The sequence below is a fragment of the Sycon ciliatum genome, chromosome 1, assembly GCF_964019385.1.
Source record: "Sycon ciliatum chromosome 1, ocSycCili1.1, whole genome shotgun sequence".
NCBI classification, from domain to species: Eukaryota; Metazoa; Porifera; class Calcarea; order Leucosolenida; family Sycettidae; genus Sycon; species Sycon ciliatum.
In genome coordinates, this window is record NC_088643.1 from 5,240,280 (window position 1) to 5,264,564 (window position 24,285).

Consider the following 24,285-nt stretch of genomic DNA (forward strand, 5'->3'; position numbering starts at 1 on the left):
TCGATACATACGTATGTACACTGTATATCATGTGCACATTCACATGTCTGAAGGTTTGTGGTTTTTCAATAAAAATAAATAAATAAAAAAACATGCAAATTACGAACTACATGTACCTCGAGGATACCTCACTGCTTGCAGCGAATCAGTTTGGCTTCAGATGGAATCTGGGTACAGCCGACGCTCTTACTGCACTACACCACTCCTGGGCATCCTCTATCGGACGTAGGGGCGCAGCACGCGTACTTGCACTTGACATTGCTTGAGCTTTCGACAAGGTCTCTCACACAGGTGTCCTCTTCAAGCTACAGCAATGTGGCATCCAAGGAATCCTCCTTGCATGGCTGACATCGTACCTGTTTAACCGAAGCATACAGTGTGTTGTCGGTGGTGCGACCTCCCGTCCATACCCCATCGAGGCGGGAGTCCCACAAGGCAGCATTCTGGGGCCAACCATGTTCCTCGTCTACATTAACGACGTATCAACATGCCTTGCTGGGAACACGCAGCTGGAAGTCTATGCTGACGATACGACATTGTACACTCTTCTCCGTAACGACCTCCCCACTGCTGCTGCCTTGCTTCAGGACACCGTCAATCGTCTGTCAGACTGGGGCAAGGAATGGCGTGTAGCGTTTGAGCCGTCGAAATCCTAGGCTATGACAGTCACGCTGCAAAGAGCGCAGATAGCCTTGCTCTCTCTCCTCTTTAGATCCAGAGTCATCCACAATAAAGCTCTTGGAGTCTTGCCGGCTGTTGAGTCTTGGGGGTGACGTTTGATCCGAAGCTGTCGTTCGCGGAGCACATCCGCGCAGTGTCTATACGCGGCAAACAGCGCCTGGGCCTCCTGCGGCGAGCTGCGCCCTATATCTCCCGAGAAGGCCGCCTCACAGTGTACAAGGGGTTTGTACAGCCGTTACCGCCCGTTTTGGAGTATGCTCCTCTCGTCCGGATGGGAGCTGCTCCCTCCCATCTTGCACGCCCAGACAGCATCCAACGCCGTGCATTGCGCATCATTAGTCCCGGGACGGAGCTCCAGAGCCTCAGCCTACGGCGATATGTTGCTGTACTAACATACACGTACAAACTACACCTCCTCACCGGTCCGATCCCCACCCGGCCGACTCAATTGCTAGCAGTCCTCCCACCAAGGCTGGAGCCCCGTGACGCCACTCGCACTCGAAACGATATCCGCACGGCCACCGGCCACAGTTACCAGCTAAAAAAATCCCCTACCGCGTCAAGCACCAGGCACCATTTTCCGCAGTTTCCCGCATTATGCAATCCAGCTGTGGAATTCCCTGCCGCCAGCCTTTCTAGACTCCGCCCCAAATCGCAAAAATCTTCAAATGTTTAGATTCAACGTCAACGAATACCCCCGCCGACAGGATTGGCGATGGTCCACGGACATTCTGCCTGTCGACCCACCTACATTCTAGTGCCCCGTCAACGACTCCCATTGCTACGATGCTGTGCTGCACACCAGCTGATGTTAACCCTTGCTTTCTTTTTATTTTGCTGACCCTTACAGCTCTAAAGCCTCTATCTTCTGTTTTCGGTGCGTGTTTCTGGCCGTGATGCCGAGACCTCAGGTCGGCAGAGCCATCAATGCCCCACCAACATTGCTGCGTCTCGGTGCAGCCCCACTCAGTAGTTGTCACGTTTTCACTTGTCTCATTACCATTGTCTTTCATTATTTAATTTTACGACTCCGAGTTGGGAATGTGAACATAGTAAAAAAAAAACCGAGTTTCATCATCTTGCTACAGACTAGACTACTGTAGTGCGGATTCTTTGAAGAACATCACACGGGGACTTACCATGTAAGCATGCAGAAAGTACAATCATGTAAGTACTTAGGTGAACTGAGCTACATTGTAATTTAAGTCCTTTCGGAGAATGCCGCTATCATGCAGTAAAACAAAGTAATTCTGGTGAGCTAGGTCCCAATGTCAATCAACACAACAGACATACGACGACCCCGAGGACGACCACGTCTGAGATGGATCGACGTTGTCAAGAAAGACTTACAATGCATTAATCTGTCGCTTCTGGATGCTGTGCAATCTGCTTCTGATAGAGCTGCTTGGCTCGAAATTGTTAACAGATGCGTTGACCTCATGCAATGAGTGATGTGCGAACTGTCATTATTATTATTATTAAATATTGCGACAGAGCTTTCGGCCATTGTTGCTGCATGACAGCACTGACTCACGGCACCCTTTTGGTTTGTGCTTTGCCCGATTGGGCACCCACTGTAAAGAGCACGATACAACACTTTTCCATACATGTCCGACTCACTTCCCACACTATTTTTCCTATAATCACACAACTCCCGAGAACAGGGACAGATCAATAAAGAACACCTTCTAACCAACAAGAGAATTAGGAGCTTGTGTCTGTGACGAGGGTTGTGCCACGGGGCACTAGGATCTCACGAAAACATTGGTCCTTCGAGCCGGATCTGAACCAGCGACCTAAAGATCTCACGAAAACAGCCATATTTTCAACTGCTGAAGAGCGCGTGGTTGTGATGAGTTGGGAATGCAATGAATTATTATTATTATTATTATTAGGTACTAGTACCTGAGAAAGTGAAAGAGATACACGTAGAGGTAGAGACTGACAAACAGACAGGCAGATAGATAGACAGACAGATAGATAGACAGACAGGGACAGAGGGAGAGAAAAGGGGAGAGAGAGAGAGAGAGTAAGTTACATTTATAAAGACAGGTAAGTCTAACAAATGAGGACTGAGACCTCTACAACAGGGTTTTACGCCTGAAAGCAGGTGCATGATTTAACAAGCAGGTGAGAGAGAGAGAGAGAGAGAGAGAGAGAGAGAGAGAGAGAGAGAGAGAGAGAGAGAGAGAGAGAGAGAGAGAGAGAGAGAGAGAGAGAGAGAGAGAGAGAGAGAGGGAGAGAGAGAGAGAGCGAGAGAGAGAGAGAGAAAGAGAGAGAGAGAGAGAGAGAGAGAGAGAGAGAGAGAGAGAGAGAGAGAGAGAGAGAGAGAGAGAGAGAGAGAGAGAGAGAGAGAGAGAGAGAGAGAGAGAGAGAGAGTGAGAGAGAACGTGAGAGGACAGATTTTAGTCCTAGGATCGCTGACTAGATTGGGCCACACTGGTAACGTTACAATTGGCTATGTTGAAGAGAATACGTGAATCTGTTTTATCCAAATATGCCAAGTCCTAATATAAGTACACACACACTAATACAATCACATAGCAAATAACCGGAGAATTTTTATTTTTTTTTATTTTTTTACAACGAACACAAACCCGGCTCGAGACAAAAAGAAGAACAAGAAAGAACACAAAGTTGCATGCAGGGAGAACGAAGAAACGACTAGAACACAGAAGTTGTGGGTTGACAGAACAAACAACTATTGAGTCGGGGCTGACTACTAGTGTCCACTAGCGCAGCTGTGTAGGTGGGACGTTGTGGACTCCTCCGACCAGAGGTCTCGGTATCCTTGCACACAACGCGCACCAGGGGGGGGGGGGTAAAAAAGAAAGAAAGAAGAAAGAGTTAGGCCATCAGGTAGTATGCTAGTCTGTGGTGTACACGTCGACAGCAATCCCACAAGTTTGCTCGAGGAGGTACTTGTACACTGCTACTTTGAAGCGTTGCAGCGCTGCCTTGGATGGGGAGCGTTCAGGATGGCAGAGAGTAGAGCATTCCATGTTGTTAGTAGGCCGAACGGGAAGGATCGGTGTAGGATGTGAGGACTTGTTGCGGGGAGGGGTTTGACAACTGGAAGGCATGGGAGTTTTTCACTTGATGTTGGTGGCGGGTTCTGGGGCGGACGGGCTCAGGGGCAGCAGGTGGCAGCATGTCTATCAGCTGGGCTGGACCGGAAATGTAGTGCAGCTTGAACAGGTAGCACAGTCCCGAGACTTGCCGAAGCACTGATAAGCTTGGGAGCATGGTCCCAGCGCCAATGCTGCGCATGCACCGTTGCTGGATGCGGTCAAGCTTCGCGAGGTTGGACCGGGCTGCGCCTTGCCAGATTAGGGGACATATTCCATGTTTGGGCGGATGAAGCCTTTGCATACGCTGAGGCGGCCGTTGCGGTCGAGTACTGGGCACACCTTCCTGAAGAAGCCAAGGCGCTGGCTGGCTCTGACTGCAACCTGGTGGAGATGGCTGCGGAACAGCAGTTTGCGGTCGAAGGTCACACCGAGAAGCTTAACATCGGTTTCCTCTCTGATCACGGTACCATCGAAGCTGAGAGAAGAGGGTGGGAGGGGTGTTGATCGTCTGCTCATCGACATTTCCTGGCACTTTGTTGGCTCAAACTGGACCTTCCATCTCGATCCCCAAGCTTGGAGCTCATGGAGGGAGGCTTGCAGTGAGTTAAAAGTGGCGGGGGACACATCATCGGCACGGATCAGGCAGTACAGTGTTGTGTCGTCTGCATGCGACGCTAGCTTGCAGTCAGGGGAGACACTATCAGAGATGTCGTTGACATAAGGAAGAGCGTTGGTCCTAAGCTGCTGCCTTGCGGCACACCGGCTTGGATTGGGAAGTGCGAGGAGGTCTGACCACCAACAACAGCCCTTATCTTCCTTACCGGAAGGTACGAGCAAAGCCAAGACAGAATTGACCCGCCAATGCCGGACATTTCAGCTTTATGCAGTATACCAGTGTGCGAAACGATATCGAACGCACCAGCTATGTCGACTGCAAAAGGCCGAGCGATTCCACTATGCCGGACCACTCATGATGGAGGGCAGTGAGGAGGTCGGCAGTTCCAAGTCCACGGCGGAAGCCAAACTGCCTGGGAGATACTAAGTAGGACCATGTGACGTTCTAGGTGATTGACAATTTGCCTGTTGATGATAGTCTCAGAATGAGAGGGGATATATTATTAATTAAATCGCCTTCTCGTGTGTGACCCTGGACGGAGTGCTCTTCAATCAATCGCGAGATCTAGAGGCTATCGTACCCTCACACTCACAGCGACAGTGGGGCAGCGGGAGCCTTCTGTGCACGCCGCAAACCTGTCACATCTTTTCCAGAGAACTCGGTATATACTGTACCGGTCCGGGTGTCCCCGACTGAATGAAGCTCGAGCTTAGCTGTCTTTCTGACTGTCGCCTGTCGTTCATAGTCTGGTGTTATAGACGGGACTGGAGACTAGTAGGAATAGAGACTAGAAGCTAGGCCAGGCGCCAAAACAACAATGCTTCTACATGTACATGTATGTTGATTATGGAAAACCCTTTACGCGTTGACATCGCCAAGCAAGCTTGGCTAGTCTTCGCTCAGGCCAAATGGAAGGAAGAATGAGGAACGAGCGGGGTCAATGAGGTGCTAATACGCACGCAACAGCAGAATAACGACGTTACGTTAGGAAACAAAGAAAAAATAATTATCAAAACTGTGTTGCCTGATACATAATATTATACTATTAATATTATTGTTTGTTACCCTGGTTACCCTGGCCGTGTGCAGTGGAAGGTCACAGTCGAGTCAGCATCTGAGCCAAGAATAGAAGATTCCTTTTATTCCAGCCGCGAGGTGATAGATACAGTACCGACCGTTACGCGTTCAACAGTACATAGCCATTGATAATCCTGTTGAAAAATCTGTCCTGATGCTGATCGATGCTAGGTAGTCAATGGCTAGCTTGGAATGAATCAATCAGCTCTGCACCACACGTACCTCCGGTAGTTGGACATTCTGCCTTGAATCAATGAATCCGGATTCGTGGTGTCAAGAAAACTGAAAGGCGTTGGAAAGCGTCCGGTCGGTCTATTCATACGTTCAAAATAGCTGTGAATTTTCTTTATAACGTTCTCGCGTAAGCCTGCCGCCGATGATGCGAGCTTGTACAATTGTGCATCCAAACACAATAATATTATTTAATATGTAATTGACACATGCACTTACTGCTGAGCAGCAAGCTGCTGCGCTCTCTGCGCCGTTCGGAATGCTCTGGTCTTATGATCTGTGCTTAGACGCGACACTTCGCCCGCACGAGCAAAGAAGCAGCGGAGAGGTGCCATCAGTTAGTCCACGGTGGCCATGACTTGGAGATTTCACGCTGTTAGACTCTCCCCGGTCGGATTATCTTGTAGAAATACATTATACTCATGTAGTTACAGATCTACCTCCAGACTATTCTTGTGCACTCAAGCAGGTAGGCAGAAGATTGTCTTGAGTCCGAATTGCAGCTTATCAACTTCTCCTATTCGCTTTAGAAGATTGCCACCACTAGTGTAAACCCACGGCACGATGTGCTACTGCCGCTAGTCTCTTTGAGTTTTGGCTTCAGGCAAACATAAGCAGGATCAATTTCCACAGACAGCACAAGGAATAAGAAGCGGATCCGAAGAGCAGCGAGTCTGTTGTGTGCAGTGCAGAAACACTGCACTGTACTACAGGGATGACGATGTCGCGTCGTCATAGCGTTCTCATGCTCCTCCCCGATACCTGGACGAGGAAATACCGAGATCGGTAAGTGGCAACGACTATTCGGTGACTTGATTATACTGTATGTCTATTGCGAGTATCGTGCGCATTGCATTAGGCTTCGGTGAGGCTTAGTTACCTAGCAGTAAAACTAGTGGTAGGGGACTTCTGGGAATGTCAACAACCAATTGACGATGTGCATTAACTACAATGCAACATTGCTTCCACGTCCATCTAACAAACGCAGAATGCATCATTGACGTGCGATTTCTTCCTTCCTCCTTCCTGCCTGCCTTCCTTCCTTCCAACTCATCTAGCCTACATTGCAGTCGGCTCTGGCACGGAATCCAGGAAAGGCCTAGGTAAACAACTAGTAGTACTGTGCCAAGTCAGCCGAGCCGTTTGCCACGGTGCGTGGTCATGACGTGGCTGCATGTTGTTGTTGTTTTCTTTATTTGCAAACCAAACGGTCAGAACTGTCCAGTGATAAGGGAGCGAATGGCGAGCATCAGATCACAATGCAGCGAAAAAGAGCTCGGGGCCAAATGAGACAGAGTAACCGGAGGGTATGTTCCTGCACTGGTACAAACTACAAAGAGGCGAGTGACGAGAACGCTCGGGACACATACAGTGGTGGCCAAAAGTCTTGTCCGCAGGTGGATTTCTCGGTTATATTCAACAAAATGGCACAACAAGCTGTACACCTGTCATTTTCTAGAGCAGATACAAAGTTTAGAGGAGAATATTCAAAAATATTTCCCAAAAGTATATTTTCTGTGTCCCTATCCCTAAGTATGGCAATGTGCGGCCGGACATCACTTTTGGCCAATATTGCACAATCTACAATACGCGGCGTAGAGTCAACTATTTCTCATCTAAACTGTTCTAATCCCTACAGAAACTAAGGCCAGACTCTCTGGAGTCAGCCTGTACCAATTTACTGGGCCTCCTTTGTTCTTGATCATAGCTGCCATGCGGCGCGGCATCGATTCAACGAGGCGGCGGCAGATATCCAGTGAAATCGAATATCATGCCTGCTTGCACTCAGTGAAGAGCTCACCATCGTTTTTTGCCCTCCTGCTGCCCTGGCGGTGCTGGCTGAGCATTTCCCATAGATTCTCAATGGGATTCAAACCTGGTGACTGTGGTGGCCACTCCATCACCGTCAAGTCTTGCGTCGCGCGCCATGCGTTGGTTGCCTTGGCTGTATGTTTGGGGTCATTGCCCTGCTGAAAAATAGCCTGTTCATCAGCAAAAAGGTCAGTCATTGACGGCAGCATGACATTTTGCAGAATGCCCATGTATTGGTTGGCTGTCATGATGCCCTCGACCTTGAAAAGCCGTCCAACGCGCGTCGCCGACAAGCATCCCCATACATGATATCTCCATCTCCATGCTTCACAGTACCACGCAAACAATTCAGGCTTTGTCGTTCTCCAGGCTTCCAGCGAACAAACCTCACTCCATCAGAGGCATGGAAGTTGAATTTTGACTCATCAGTCCACAGCACACGACTCCAATCTGCCACTGTCCAGTTCCTGTGGGCCTGGTCAAACTTTAGTCGTTTTTTCAAATTTTTGGCCTACATGAAAGGCTTTTTCACGGCGATGCAGCCCTTCTGGCCTGCGTTCTGCAGCCTCCTGCGCACCGTTCGTCCAGACACCCACCTGCATGAACCCATCTGCTAGGTCGTCTCAGCTCTCAGTTTCGGGCTGGTTTTGAATCTATCTGCCATATGGAGTATCTTTAGACGATGGTCGTAGCTGGCCCTGGTCACCCTGGGCCGGCCAGAACACTTCTAGTTTTCAACACGTCCATCGACATGATGTTTGGCAATGACTCTACGGCACGTACGCTCGTTCAGGTCCAAAATCCTGGCAATCTGACTACATTTTTCACCATTCTGACTCAGCTTTACAATGGCCAGCTTCGTGCTAGCATAGAGCTCTTTCCTGCCAGCCATTGGGGTCAAAACGAAATCTCTCGGTGACAAATTCACGCCAGGACGACTCCTGAAGCTCTGTGCTTGCAAGCTTTCAAATTCCCGGCATGCATGGCCTGTCAAAAACTACGGTAGTACGGTACAATGTGCGTACGCATTTTTGGCCAAAAGTCATGTCCGCACGTGGCAGCCATTTGTGTGACGTAATAGGTCACGTGACATATATGACGTCATGCTTGCCCCCGAAAATCGATTACAGACCGCATTGCAAGTCATTGAAAGAATCACCAGGCCAGAATAACCAATCTCACTCAACATTCACCCATTTTTGGGTGCCGGACATCACTTTTGGCCACCACTGTACATGTACATGTACATGAGCATACTACATGTACAGTGCTGGCAACTGAAATCCGACCCCCTTGCCGGCGCGCCGGCCCGGCGAGGGGGTCGGATTTCAGTTGCCAGCACTGTACATGTAGTCACTAATTGTGAATACAGTTGAACATCGATTATCCGACCACCTCTGGGCAGACAACTGTCAGGCGGTGTTCAGATAAGGCAAATGTTCCGGATAAGAAAAAACTGTCACTCACACACTTTCAGTGGTTATTACTAGCCGCACGACCTTTTTACTTTTTACTTTTCAAAATTTTCGTATTTTTTGAATGGCTCACTACATGCACAGTGCGTACTCTACGGCACGTGCGCCCAAAAAAACTGTTACGGATAATCGAATGGTCGGATAGTCGATGTGCATATACGCGATGTTCAACTGTATGCTTCTTATACAGGCAATCACAGAACATGGTATCACTGGCCTGACACAACAACCAAAAAACAAGATATTTTTTGTGAAAAGAAAAAGGAAACGAAACTTGACAATCGGCACACAATGACAACTCCTTTCATGATACTAACAGTTTGCAGTCTCTGCTAGATTAGTCTGTATCCGTTGCCCGCCGACAAGCCGGGCTTCGGAAACAGGAACATTTGGAGAGCCGTCATCCATCCCCCTGCGTAGTCCCTAATCGATGCATGGAGGAAGCTATCAACACTGATGATAATCTGGTCTAGGCTATCGACATAATGAGGCATTGTAGCCATTCGTCATCGCATCTCTCCGCCCCACACTCATTTCCCGAACAATGTCCAGCCTTCCCACGTACAGTGGCAAGGGGAGCTGCAGGCTGCGGCGTTGAACATGGCTGACAACCATTTTAACGTGTTTGTGCGCCGGGGAGGCTTGAAAAGAGTTGGAATCTCCGAAGTCGAGGGCTCAGATCGAGAGTCACAGTGTATTGCTAAATTTAGTATACTATGCTAATGAGCAGTTCAACATACTACTCTCTCTGGCTCAACTAACTTCCATGACGGAGTTCTGTCCCTGACTCCCTGTGGGTCCTGCTCCGAGTGCTAATGACGTTATACTTACAGAGGCACCAACCCTAAGGCAGCACAGGAGCCACAGAGAATGTGACTAATACACTGCGCAGTGACTTCTAATATTCCTTTTGTTTACTGGCTGCAATTTACCCTGGTACCGGACATAGCCTTTGCTTGCCTCTTGTTGCCAGACTTTACATGGTCGAAGCAGCTAGCTGTCCGAAGATTGACCAAGAGAAGGTCTGATAGTGGCTGATCGATGGTAGAGTACTAGTACCCAGTGCTATCCATAACCACCGGTCTACGCGAGTGCGTTTTGTATTCGCAGTAGGTCAGCCATTCCTTGACATGTGGCGTCTTATCTGTTACCAAACCCTTGAGCCAGAACGTGTCTATCTTGGTCTACTAGTACTTGTCCATCGCATTGTGCCCTATGTCTTTCTATAAGCACAACTACGACCTCCTACATTGTACCTACAGAACTGGACGGGATGAAAATGAAAGTGAGAGCACAACTGCGCGATTACTCTACGTAAATCAGTACTTCGAAGTTCATGTACATACACTTGTAATCGTTGCATGCATTCCAGGAAAAGAAGAAAACTCAAAGTCAAAGGCGCCACATGCGCACTCAGCTGCCACTACTGCACCACTGCTGTCTGAATCAGTGAATGAAGCGACTCGGACAAGGAATGCCTGATACGAATGGTTAGAACGCACAAGAATCTATGTTTACGCTCCGTATACCATGGCATACATGTACAAAGTCATGGTCACAATGGCCAAGATTGCAGTCAGGAGCCATAAAATTATACTGCATATCATTGCAGGCTGCTTTTCCAAGGCTAAATGACACCCTGAAGCAGTAAAGGGATGACATTGTGGCCAGACGAACACTTTTTTCAAGTATTCTAGGAGCCCCAAGCACACAATCAGAACAATTTTGTAAATGAACAATGACTATGAAGGTGAGCTGATTCAGTAATTAAATCAAGTGACGCTGGCCATGCCATTTAGCCAAGCCCGTCATCCCATCGGTTTTGTTTTATTATTTCTAGGGAAGCAGCCCCACAATGGCCACGTGTTCTGGGCTCGATTGTACTTATCGTAGTGGTCCTGCATTGGTTCAGTCATGCGTTTGAGTCAGTGCAGGCACTGCAAGACTGAGACAACTGGAACCAGTCACCTACATTTTGTAGTACTAGTAGTGCTTTTCCAGTGTCGCGCAACTGAGCGAGTCGATAATCGGCTGGTACATAATAGTATTAATACTGCATGTCCACAAAGGACGAAACAGTTTTGTCCGCAGATTGCATGTACATGTACATGTACATGTACATGTACATGTACATGTACATGTACATGAGTGTACAATGTCATGTATACATTGTATGTAGCAGCAATAAGGCCTACATGTAGAACATACATGGTAAACGCGAACAGCTCAACTAGCAAAATTAGAAACGGATGAAAAATTGAAAATATGGTATGGCAAATACACAGAAACGCCCTTGGTATTCTTGGGTCAAGATAGATAATACTCAATCAAGATACATCATTACAATCATGTAGAATGTAGAAGGTCCCTGGTAGATCTACGAGTCCTGGCGGTGACAGTCGATTTCTTCTTCAGACTTTTTTCCCTTTGCATTCCCTCAACTTACTAGCGTGAACTAGTAAATACAAGATGGAAACATGCATGTACTTATGCCAAGGGACAGTTTGCGGCTATTTCACTTGACTGGCCATGGTGGTTCTTCGGAAACTCAAATGTCCTGAAAGTTTCGCCGGAGGCGCGGTGAGGTTTCGCAAAGTGTTTGACCGCACACTGAGCGCATTCACATGACTGTGTATGAGGAGTCTAGAAGTACAACGTAGAGCTGAGGTGAGGGTGATGCGATCCTCACCTCCGGGTCATTACTGTACACAAATTCATACATGTAATTGTGACCACGAACTGACTATGAGCTGACTGTCATAGTCATCAATGGTCACCGACTCACACGCGACAAATTCACCCCACCATTCCTTGAAGGAGGAGGGGGTAAATAGAAACAAGTAAAGGAGGAGAAGAAGGAAAGAAATCGAGCGAGCTGCAACTCCCGGTGCCTAACGGCGGGCTCACGCCCCTACATGGCTACTTAACTTCCCCTTGTCTAACCCCAAAGACGAAAATGATAGTGAGAACAGAGAACTGTGGAATGCCCATGGAAAGAAAGAGGTGGGCACAGGTAACACCAAGGCAAGAGGCCATACGTTATAACCAGGTTATGCCAGGTATGGCCTTGCCCTTGGTAACACTACAAACTGGTCTGTGTACCATGCATGGTGTAGATCTACGACTCGTAGCTAGCTTAGCTACTGACTAGTCGACTACATCACGTATTATGTAGTGCACCTACACGTCGTTCTGAACTCCTGAGTCCTGACACCCGCCTCGGCATGACACAATCACTCAGATAATAAAGAATCGCGCACATGGGTCACACACCTACATGCACATGACTGTAGTCCTTTGAAGATCGACCAGCGATCATCTCCACATCAGTTCGGAGCAAGACGATCCTTGAGGCATGATATCGACCTTCCCTGGAATGAACTGCAGTAATACCATAATAATAGATCATGTGAAGGCTTCATGACATGAGGTAACAATAACATTAGTTCACGTTTAGGAAATCAAATGTTGAACGGAGATAAAATTTAGTGATGATTGATTTCGTCGGCCCTCTTTGTGTCTGACGGCAAATCCGCGTGTCTATCACCACGATCACACTGACGAGTGTGACTTCTCACTCTCAGCTCTAGCTCTTCACACTGCACAGTCGCGTCTCGCCTTTCTCGGTCCGTAGGTCAAGCGCCCTTGATACATGACATTGTACAATGACTACGTACATAACTGACAGTCTGTACATCAGTACACGACTGCATGCAGACTCCGCACATACCGTCGATGCATAAACCGACTGTCTGCAGCCTGCAGGTGCCTCGCTAGCTGCAGATCGCAGATCTAGAGTGCAGTACACATGACTGCGTGCACGCGTGCTGCAGGATGTCCACACACGCAGGACTCCGGTACCGGCGCTACAATCTGCATCATGTGAAAGCCATCTGGCTACACGAAGCAGGAGTCCAGCACAACACGTTGAACTGAGTTTTCAACAGTGCTAGTGACCATCGCGCTGGAAAGGTATCAATCCTCAAAGAAACCCTACTGCGACGACTCGTGCTGCAACGGAGTGGCTGGACGTCTCTCTCTACAACTAAGTACAGGGCAGGAAAGACTGGATAAGCGTGTGCTGTTGGATGTAAAATGCGCTGAGCAAAGGCCCCGGGTGGTAGAGAGAACGAGGGACCTGGAGACGTGCAGTCGTGGAGCGGAATCGCCACATCTCGTCAACATTCACGCTGAATGATTCTCCTGTGGCTACGCAGCGTGTAGTGATTGTGCTATTATAGAAGCCGGAACTCCGTCTCCCGATTGTCCGATCCGATTCTAGTCTCCGCTCAAACTCTCCGGCTTGCTTTATGGCTCGGATCGAACTTGGCGTTGGTTTGCCGTGCAACTAGGCCGCTACTACTAGCGCCCATTCAGTGGAAGTCCAGCGCTCAGGCCCGACGCTGAGTTCGTGACTTGTGTAATTATTTCTGGTGCAGAATGGAGAGCCGATGGGTGACTGTGCACTCAGGAAGCCTGCTGAAATGCCCGTCGAAGAAGAGCAGAGTACGAAAGGTAAGCGCTTGCTATGGGTCTGGGATATTTCGGGTGCAATGAAAAAATGTGCGAATACAATCATGTGCATGGCCTACATGTACATCCATACGTCATTATGGACCATAGCAGTATTGGGACGTGGATCGGGGTGAGCTTGAACAGTCAGTCCTATTTCATTGCTATTGGGACAGATGTAGTGGAGTGATATTTTCTCCTTGGATCCTGATGCTTCCATGTGTTTGGTTACAAAATAATACAAGTAGCTGGAATGCGTGAAGCAACAATAGTTGGGCTGTGGCCTATTTCCAAAGAGCAGCCTGTCACTCCACCCAGGAACACTGAATCAAAATAGGTGGAGCGAATGACTTCCATTCAATTACTTGTACGTTAGGTTAGAAGTGCAGGTGATGTGTAAAAGCAACAATACAAATACAAATACGGCGCGTTGTGTAGTCCATATATTATTATAATTCTCCTGCGCCTCACCACAATGGGGTTTGTACTCGTACGCGTCCTACCTGCAGAGTTTTCATGAATATGCTCAATGTTCCACGATTCTTGTGGAGCTTTCACTGCAGGTAGTTAAGGCGTCTTTGTTAGTGTCTGTAGTCTTCGAAACCCTTCACGTCGTGTTGTTCTGTGTGTTGAGGTTCAGCCATGCTGTGTGCTACATGTAGTACCATTGTGTGCGTTCTCATTCCACAGTGCTCGATGCACACACACACACACACACACCTTGAACCTTGAACGTGCCCGTTGCCGATGGCAATGATAGCGAGGACACACACACACACACACGCACACACATACACATACACACACACACACACACACACACACACACACACACACACACGTGCACCCTCTGGAACTGTACATACATGTACAATAGTGTCTCTCCCTCTCTGTCTGGGTCACGTTTTGTTTGTGACCGTACAAGCGTTCGAACCATTTTGGGCCGCTTCGGCAATTTGAACGGAACAGTCTATAATTATTATAAATTTGTCTGAGCGAGACACAGCAGTACGCCGTGGCCTGTGATACAATGGTGCAAGGTGATACTGAAGTGACCTGTGGTGTTGGCGACAATGTGCACATGGTTGGGTACTTGTAATATGGCTCTTCGCTCACCAGCGGGGTTGTTGGCTGCCCCCACTGGTAGATATGCTGGGTGACTACCCCCCCCCCCTCCTCTCAGCTGCTTGACATCCGATAGTTTTCAGCGTACTTTCGTCTTACCAATCGCCGTAGAACCTCCATTAGTCGCGGCCAACTCTCAACTAAGAAACTCTCAACGGCCAGAATGCATTAACGGTTCAGTCCCGGATGTTCCCAAGCCGGCTGTGATGTTCTTTGTGGCCAGGACATCCTGATGGTCTAGAGCCTGAGAAGACACGGATGTGCATGCTCCCTGGGATGTCCGCATTCGAGAGATTGCACTGTAACGTCATCTTGTATCTACAGTCTACACTCAATGGTAATAGCTTGCAGGTCTTCATATACTAGTGCGGTTTGTACCCCCTCCCCCCCCCCCCCCCCATCACACATTCCACCCTGCCGCTGCCACTACCACCGCCATCACCAAGTACGGTGCATGTCGTATGTATTGGCCTAGCGTCATTATCTGTTTGTGTTCCGTGTCCAGTTTTGTAAATACAGAGCTGATCGATGCACGGCCAGTGGTTAGCATCGTCATTGGATAACGGCACAGGTCTCCCCGTGCGTGACACGTCTAGGATTAGAAAGCCATAAACAAAACACAGGCACACGTGCAGTAGTCGCTCATGCATTTGAGATTTGAGGTACGTTCGATTGACCGATCACGGCCCGGCAGATGTCTTCCGGAAGATACGAATGCACGCCCCTATGGCATGTGGTTGTATATTGGGCACTATTTTCATGAATACCGGGAGGTGGCTTGTTAGCCTTTGTTTTGCTTGTGGATATTGTACCGACTAAACTTGATGGTGTGGCACTGTTGTAATGGTGTGGATGTACGACCTGCTCAGCTGCTCTATGTTTATCACCAAGAGTACATAAACCAGAGTGTGCAACTCGGGATGGTTCCTGTGGGAGCTTAATTCGTGCAGTACGTCATTTCTGACGGCATGGTAAGCCACAGGTACGGTGAAAAGTTGCGTAACCAGTCACGGTGGTGTGGGTCACTGAGTTCATCCTGATTTCGGGTTTTTTGATACAGATAGCATGGTGAATTTACTTGTCGGTGGATTTACGCAGCGTACACAGTCACACGAAAACACCGAAATCCTGAAGAAGGACATCAAAAATCAAGCAAACTTGGCTGATTTCCGGGCTATGAACCACGAAAATTTGAGTTGTACGCAAGTCGCGGCTTGGCTGACCTCATCAGGGTGACGTAGTGCACGAACTGCGCTGTTTCAGATCTGATATGCACCGTTGCACACTCTGGGTTATGTACTCTTGTTATCACTACTTCTGCAGCTCATCTTGACATAATAGTCAACCTCTTGAATAACAACCCCGGTTATAACAGCAACTCGAGAATAACGACACAATCTTCATACCCAGTAATCATTGAACTGAATACTTTTTTCAACCTCTTGGATAACGACGACTCGCGAGTAATGACACTTTCTCATGCTCAATCAAAGGTTGTTATTCACAAGGTTCCCAAACAGGCCACATTCGACAGAGGAAACCCACCACAGTATCAAAAGTGTGAACATCGGGGTAATTTGGTCAATGAAAAACTTTCGAGAGCTAATGCCGATAACTTCTGACATGTCCACCCAGTAGAGTTGTTCCCTTTAAGAATTGTTAAAAGGAAAGGTGCAAAGATCAAAGCGGGCTCAGCAGGATGTGGAATGCATTCAGTCCACGTTCTAAGTGGAGAATTGGGGACGAAAATGCCAGTGACAACTCGAATCAGCTGTTGTGTCATTGGTGCGCTAACTTTCGGATATGTGCATCAGGTGTAGCATATTTCGAAGGGTGTGCGTACATCTACTTGTATGCGAAGCAGTAGCAGAGGGGGCTGATCAATGGGATGTCATTAATTTTGACTTGGGTTTTGTCGTTGGGCCATCATGTCCGCAGTGGCAAGATGTTGTCTGGAGTGTCACATCTTTGCTAAGCCCGTTCTCCATGGCCACAGTACTGATCGCTATGCTGTGAAGCCTGGCTGTCTCTGGGTGTGATCACTCCTGACACACGCTGACCACACTGCTGTCAGGACGAGCCCCTGCCCTAGAAGAGAAGCTCAGTGTGAAAGGCAGCAGCAGTGTGGTGTCACGTGCGCAAGCTCAGTGCATTCGCGCGCCCTATGTCCCCCTGGCCTGCAGCCAGGGATCGGGTTAGAACCATCATTATTAGATTGTGTGTGCTTACAGCTGGGTGGAATTGTAGCGTACCAATCGGAACTGTTCGTGTTGACGTGCTGCCAGTGAGACATAATGCCAGCGATTGTTTTCCTTTGCAATACATAACCTATATCCAAACACGGCTGTTTGCGACTGGCAACGAATGCACGAGTAAAGGTGAAGTCTGGCGTCAACCGCTGTGAAGCGGCGGGAAGTTTGAATGAGCAGATCAATCCATCTGAAACCTCTACATGATGTGGTTGTCCGTACATGATTTAGCTTGCGCTACAGTGAATGCTGACTGCCTCTGGGATTGTGGTGTTCACTCCCTCTCTGCCTGTGCTTCTGTTAGTGGAATTAATAAGCAGAAGCAAAGCCTGCTATCACCAATACCCACTGCTGTGTGCATGGTTGCATGTTGTACAGTGACACATACAGGATGTGAGAGGCTGTTTCCAGTGTAAACTAAAGTTTTCGCCAGTATATGGAGCACTGTCAGTTCGAGCTACCTCCACTGGCACCGACTGTACATCGTAGTGCTATATGCAGGCAATCAGGAGACACAGTGTAAACTGATGGTAGGTATTGCATAGCTAGGGTAGAAGATCGTGACCAGTCACATCTAGCTCATCGATCTAATGCAGAGTGCATTATGAAGAGAACTGTGGCTATTTCCCCCCAAAACTGCCCTCAGGTAGAGGTGGAAACTGTTGATTTGGGCGAGTGTAATCAAATACTTGCGGTGTACCGCCTCGAAGTTGGATGCTGGATATGACCACCAGGCGAAGGCACCAGCAGATGTTGATAGCTGCAGATGTGATGAACACAAACTGACACATGGGCACACCTAGTTTGCGTTGAGGTATGCATCGACCTTGTTTTAGTACAGTCAGGTGACTGTACGTGCCGTATGCTGGGGTGGCGCCTCCCTTCCTATGTAAGGTGATTCATAGATGGGCAGCAGATGACAGCGGATGCTCTTTGCCACCGTAGGAAAACTCTCCCAGGAAGTGCATGTCCATCCAATCCACTAGCTTAGTTCTGCAGGCATGCATGTCCATCCTTCATATTAGTGCTGCTCCTCGTTTTGTGGAGCTCAGTTGGAAACTGGTCGGTGTAGACGCTTGGTGAAGATAAATTGTTGTCCTAAGTTATATTGTGGTAGCTACATCAGCATCGAGTCGGTTAGAGTTGAAGTGCATCGGTGTGGGCCTTGCACTCCTCTCGGCCAGTTGGGAGGCTAGCACGCATGGCGTGTAGAGCTGATATTCTGGAGCCGTGTGCTGAGACAAAGCTCAATGTACAGCGCCGGCAACATGCACGCACTCTGTCTGCTTGTGTGAAGGAAAAATGGAAGGTTAGATGTTGTGATCAAAGGCAGTTGTATTAATTAATCACCATGTAAATATGATAACTTTAGATGGTAATATGATAACTTTAGATGGTTGTTGCTGGCTAAGGGTCTTTTAGGGGCTCTGTTGTTCTGTGTTATATGCCTTGTAATCATGCCTTGAGCCAGGCACCCAAATCTAACCCTAGCTGACTTGCTTGTTCGTTTAACCACTGCTTGCTAGCCCCGGCCTTGCTCATCTGTGTGTATACACAAGTGCCCAGTCGATACAGTTCATAGCCTTGTTGCATGTGTGTTTCTTTGTGACAGTTTTTTTAAAAAGTTTTCTTGTCAGCTGTATCTCCGGTGTGCTTGTATGGCTTTGTGAGTGCCATCTGTGCTTTTTGTGAACCATCTGTTACATGATGTAGTGTTGTTTGTGCATTGTATGAATACTGTGGGCTGGAAAGTTTGTGTTTGTGCCGTGGCATTGACACTGGAAAGTCCAGCCAATAGATGAATGAAGGACCATGTACTCAGTGCATGTAGTGCATTTTGATTGTACCGTAATCCGCAGTGTGGAAGTCATGATCTGTCTCTGTCGATGGAAACCTGTACGGTGTTGTAATTTTAGGATTTTTGTGAGTGTGCCTTCCGTTATTATTGTGGAATAGTGGTGTGACACCTCCTTGGCTGTGGTTCAGTTTCTAGTGCGTGAATGAACTGTCCCCAGCAAGCAAGCAAGCAAGAGCTCTGCAGCAGTGATGAAAATGTGGTATGGATAATATCCCCCCCCCCCCCTTACCTGACCTTTCTGTGCTACACTGCTGATGAGTCAACAGAAGCACGAAGCATGCTAGCAGCCGTGTGACTGTCAGCAAATCAAGCACGATTACCCTGTCTGTTCCCAGCTGCATAGCCATCATACTTTGTCAGGAATGTCCAGTGAGCAGGCATGCTGTACCGTCGGTGCAGTATGCAGCCTAGAGTTCTAGCTGGCAACATGGGCACAGGTACTGATCATATCTGAAATGTGTGTTTGATGACTATGTAGTCTGTCAAAAGGGAAAAGAAGAAAGAAGCAAGAGATTATTCAGCCAAACTCTCAGCTACGTATCATGGAAATTAAGGAAAAGCGCCGAGACCAGAAATATATTGATCAAAATTCCTGTAGCTCGGTGGGTGAGAGGATGTTTGCTCATGTGCACGGGAGATAGCAGGAAGGAACGGGGAAAGTTCAACCTGCCACAAGCACTTCCTAGCTTGCCACTGACCTGCATCCTTCCATGTACTGGTGTGTTGGTGGAATGGGTGCCCTGGTGCGGAACACAAGAGCTCACTGGATGAGCATACAGTACTTCCTCAGCCATCGCATGGCCAATGTGCTCCGAAAAACCTTGTGTATACATTAGCCGTACAATCAGTCATGTTTGTGGGAGAGCGTCAGGAAATTTGGAAGCAAATTCATGCAAATACCAATCCCACATCCACACTACTGCAAATTAATTTGCCCAACACCCTTGTATGGCTGTGGAACTGGGGCAATGGCAGTGCATGTACACAATTCAAACTCTAAGGCTGTGTTCTCTTGACCAGTACCTGTTGCGTGTGATAGCGCAGGTGTGGGAAAATCATCTCTCACACCCGGCCTAGCAGTGCAGTAGTCAGGGTAGACTCGTTATCACCTATTCATGGTGGCACCGATAGTTGTACTTGGATGCAGTGCCAACTAAATTTTAGATCCTGTGATCATTTGAACAGTGCCGCTGGGCTAGCTGTAATCAGTGTTATGATTTTCATACATGGGTGTGCAGGACGGATCGGTTAGGCACTCTTGGTGCATCAGGAGTACTTTGGAAACCACTCTCTTGACTAGAGAGGTGCTGGACCCTTGCTCTCACTCTCAGTCAGCTCATCCCGACCATGTTTCATGGTAGTCCCAGTTACCATTGGTTTTGACATCCTTCTTCAAGTGGAGAGTCCGCACCTATGGACCTTTTGTTCTTCTAACACCTCAGAGTCGCCGGCCAAGTGGACCATGTACATGCACCAGCTTGGACTATTTCCACCCGGTGATCTAGTACATAACGTCTTGTGATAGTCTCTGGTGTTAACTTAAATATGTCATCGGTCCACAGTTCCCTGGAAAGGGGAAGATACTGTTGTCAAAATTTGACATCTTTGATTTTTGTACAAAATGTTATTTTCAGTCTGAGACTGGGTCAAAGTCTGACTGAATACTGGAATGCCAGCATGTGTACATGTACATAATCTTCGCCTCCTCGGGACTGCTAACTGCTTCGACCTTGTGAGGTCTCCTCAGCAGCCTGAGCTTAGAGTTACTGGCTGAACCGATCGCAATGAAATCCAGTGAATAAGGACTACTAGTAGGTATATGTGTATACCATGTACTGTATAACATGATGTATGTATGTACAGGGGTATCACCAGGCACCACAGTCTCCGCTGACAGGAAGTCTTCCAGCACAGAGACAGGGTTATGGTGTGCTGGGGGAGGGGGGGGGGGGCAGGATGGACAGATACATTGTTATCTTTCACAGGGATGCAGTCTGGTAGTGGGGTCTCTCTCTAGTCCGGAGGTGTGCATCTGTATGTGAGAAGGTCATGGTGTGTGTGTGTGGGGGGGGGGGGGGGGGGGATACAAAATGTAGCTACATGCACATGATTCAATCCTGAATACTAACTCAGTGTTGCAGATATGGATGTTGTTGTGCTTTCCGCTTTTAGAAAGCCATGTAGAGGTTTAGTAGTGGATATTGCATTAGCTGATAAGTGATTAGATACCGTGTACTACTGTAATATCCACAATGATGGGGCGGACACAGCACTGATGTCGTGATGATACTATTGTAGATTCAGTGTGTGTAGTGACATGCAGGTGCTGATTAAGACAATTACCTTATCTTGAAAAGCCTGAAAACCTTGCACATGTGACATGGTGCTGTGTGTACCATTGTAGTATGATTGTACGTTTTGAAGTGCACGTGTATATTACTGAAGTTGTAGGAGTACATCATGTGACAAAGGAAGGCTTCATGTTTGCCAAAAGTGTGTTCCGTATCCAGTTTGGCGGATAGAGCGATATCACTATGCCATGCAGCCCCGGCATCTTGTTGCACATGTACATGTAGCTCGGATGTGGTCTGATGAGTGCCAACGCACGAAACTCAGAGTTCTAGCAATATTGAAACCTGATGAGGGCTATTTTGCCGAAACGTTGCAAGAATTGATGAAAACAAATTCGATTCTTCCAGAGTGAATGCTGGGGGAAAGAGCAGGTCTGCTCTAAACTATTTCCTATGGATGAAGCTGCAGGACACCTCACCACTGGTACAAATTTCATAATCAGTCGCGACAATGACTTGTTATACTGTTACCAGTTCAATCTTTGAGACTTTAAACGGCATCTCTGTGAGCAGGCAGTGGAAGGAAAACGTCTAAAGCACCTCCAAAACAATGCTACATTTGCCATCTGGAATGTGATGTAGTTCACGTTTTGTGAAGATAATGAAGCCAATTGAAGAAAACCTAGTACCTCTCAATTGCCTACAAGTGCCATTCATCTGGCTGAAACTGTCATACTCTGTACCGAAGTCCTTGGCAAACTGGTCCCAGCTGTAGTCTCCATTTTAGGAACTGATCAGCAACAGCTATTCCATCCCTTCTGTGAGTGCATAGGAATGGATGAATGGTGCAGGCTAGGATAAGGTCCCTGGAGTGGAGTGTGATGGTGTGCTGTCTAGACAATCGTGCATGCACCATCTCATTGATTTCCTGATAACTGTAGCGTACTGCCATGACTTTTCGGCTCTGGGAAGCTTGCACTTCAAGGTGCAGTGCCAAACGATTCCGGGTCGCGGATTGTTTTGTCACAAGATAAGTAGCATGTCTCTTTCACTCTTATAATATAGGGCAATGTGTAAAAAGAACCTATTCCTTATTTGGTGCTTGACCATGGCTCATAAGCATGCTTGGGTAGCCTCATAAAATATTCAGTGGGGAAGGCCTACTTTTCTCTCCTAGTAATTGCCCGTGTGTACGCTCAGTCTTGCTGCTGTGCCTGCAAATGGCCTGGCTGTTTTCCTGGCAGACAAAAGTGTGACTGTCAGGTAGGCTGGAGTGTTTTATTGCTTGGGAAACTGTTTTCTACCTTGCATATGCCCAGCTCACTCATCTGGTGTCGCACTGTGCAACAGTGGAAATGAATAGCAGCGCTCACAACACACACACACACACACACACACACACACACACACACACACACACACACACACACACACACACACACACACACCATGACGTACCTACACCCGGAGCGATAACAAAACCTCCAGGCCACCTGCACCACTGCATGTATGGATTGGCCAGGCAGCCTGCTCACCCAGCATCACTAGCAGCACCCAGTGCTAGGTATAACTGCTGCTTCAATAGTGCTCATTTCACATAAAGGTGAAGCGATTGAAGAACACTGCGAACAGTTTCTGCAGCAGCCACAGTGTGCACTTTTAAAGATTAAAACATGTTTAGTAGTAAACAATAATTGCAAGAAGGCAGACTTGATGTGTTCAATTGTGTGAGAATTTGCCCAAGAAACGTATTTCTTAGAAACTGTCCAGAACGTCTTTGTATCGCGAGGCATTCGATCAAGGGTAGTTTGTGGGGTCCGGGCAGACCTTGTTGTTGGACGGCTTTGGAACGTTGGTGATCTGCTCCATCTCATCGCTGGTAAGCACAAAGTTTAGATCTAGGTCTTCCTTCATGTGTTCGGGGTCCCACGTGCGCGGGTTGATCACGACGTCCATCTGCATGGACCAGCGAAGCGCCACCTGTGCCGGTGTCTTGCTGTGCGCGTCTCCGATCTTCTTCAGCACGCTCGAGTCCAGCAGCGAGGCGTTCCAGTGGTGACTGTGTGGTGCCCAGTCCGGAGTGGCCAGCGGCGCATAGCCGTTGAACACGATCTGGTGCGTCTTGCAGAACTCCAGCAGCTCAATCTCGTGCCAGTAGGGACTGAACTCGACCTGGTTCACGGCCGGCAGAGGGAGGCTGCTGCCCACCTGCAGGCTCTGGATGTGTTTGATTTCGAAATTGGAAACGCCGACCGCCCGCGCCCCGCCGCTGTTCAGTATTTCCACCATAGCCTTCCAGGAGGACTGTCGGCAGCTGTTGGCAGAGGCCGCTCCGTCCTGGCATGCCGGATCGGACGAGCCCCCGACCAGCGGCCAGGGCCAGTGGATCAGCAGCAGATCCACGTAGGTCATGTTCAGCGTGCTCAGGACCTCTTTGAACTGGTCCAGCGTCTCGTTGTACCCCAGTGGTCCGCCGCCCACCTTGGACGTGATGAAAATCTCGTCACGTGCAATTCCGCTCTGCCGCACTGCCTGTCCGACTCCCGGTTGATCACGGTAGTCTAGGGACGTGTCGATGCGCCTCCCTCCCAGCTTCAGCCACTCGCCAATGGCTTTGACAGCCACGGAATCGTTCCAATGCTCTCCGGGCACTTCTGGTCCGGGCGAGTAGCCGCAGGTTCGAGTAGCCGCAGGTTCCGATGCCGTAAACCGGCATTCTCGTACCAGGTTTGGCAGCATTTGCCAGTGCCACAGAGGGTGCATCGTCCGCCACGGAGTGCTGCAAAAGCAGCGTCAGAGCGACAGCGAGTATCCAAGGCAAACGCTCCATTATTCACTTTTCTTGCCTAGCCTTTTGGAAAAGATGAGAAAACAGAACAGCAGAATGACTGTGTTGAACTAAAAATCTTTTCCGTGAACATCTTCAAGCACGCGGCGCGCGTATGCACTTCGCCATAATCATGTCACGTCGATCGACCGGAGTTTGTTGACAGCGCTAGCTAGCCTAGGGTCGTCATGTGATGCGATAGATGACTGTCAATAAGATATGACAGGCGTTGCGACCTGCGCTTTTACTAGTTTTAGCGACGATCGCTCGTACTTGTACTTGTACTTGTAGGTAGTGCAGTAGCACCATCCGCCTAGCGTCTCTCGAGCTCCGGAGCTCCCGCGGGCTCAATTTGCGCAGGCCAGCGCTGTCGCTGCTTGACGGACGAATGACTTTCCGCATGCAGTACACTGGACAGGCACGGAGGCAGTCACCAGTTGACTGGCACTTGTCTTACTGT

General features: G+C 48.5%; 2 protein-coding genes across 2 annotated transcripts in view; one reads left to right on the plus strand and one right to left on the minus strand.

Moving 5' to 3' along the window:
- The first annotated feature begins 6,004 nt into the window (after positions 1–6,004).
- LOC135810989 (uncharacterized) overlaps positions 6,005–24,285 on the plus strand; it is a 38,333-nt gene continuing 20,052 nt past the window's right edge. Inside the window, exons 1-2 of the mRNA XM_065324360.1 lie at positions 6,005–6,462; positions 13,403–13,478. Of these exons, the coding sequence (XP_065180432.1) occupies positions 6,392–6,462; positions 13,403–13,478 (147 nt within the window). The 5' untranslated portion in view covers positions 6,005–6,391. The remainder of the gene's footprint in view (positions 6,463–13,402; positions 13,479–24,285) is intronic.
- LOC135810982 (uncharacterized) lies at positions 22,470–23,543 on the minus strand. The gene has a single exon (XM_065324353.1). The coding sequence runs from the start codon at positions 23,408–23,410 to the stop codon at positions 22,796–22,798; it is 615 nt and encodes a 204-aa protein (XP_065180425.1). The 5' UTR covers positions 23,411–23,543; the 3' UTR covers positions 22,470–22,795.

Excerpts from the sequence above, each read along its gene's own strand:
- LOC135810982 (XM_065324353.1), bottom strand. The coding sequence starts at position 23,410 with ATGACCTACGTGGATCTGCTGCTGATCCACTGGCCCTGGCCGCTGGTC.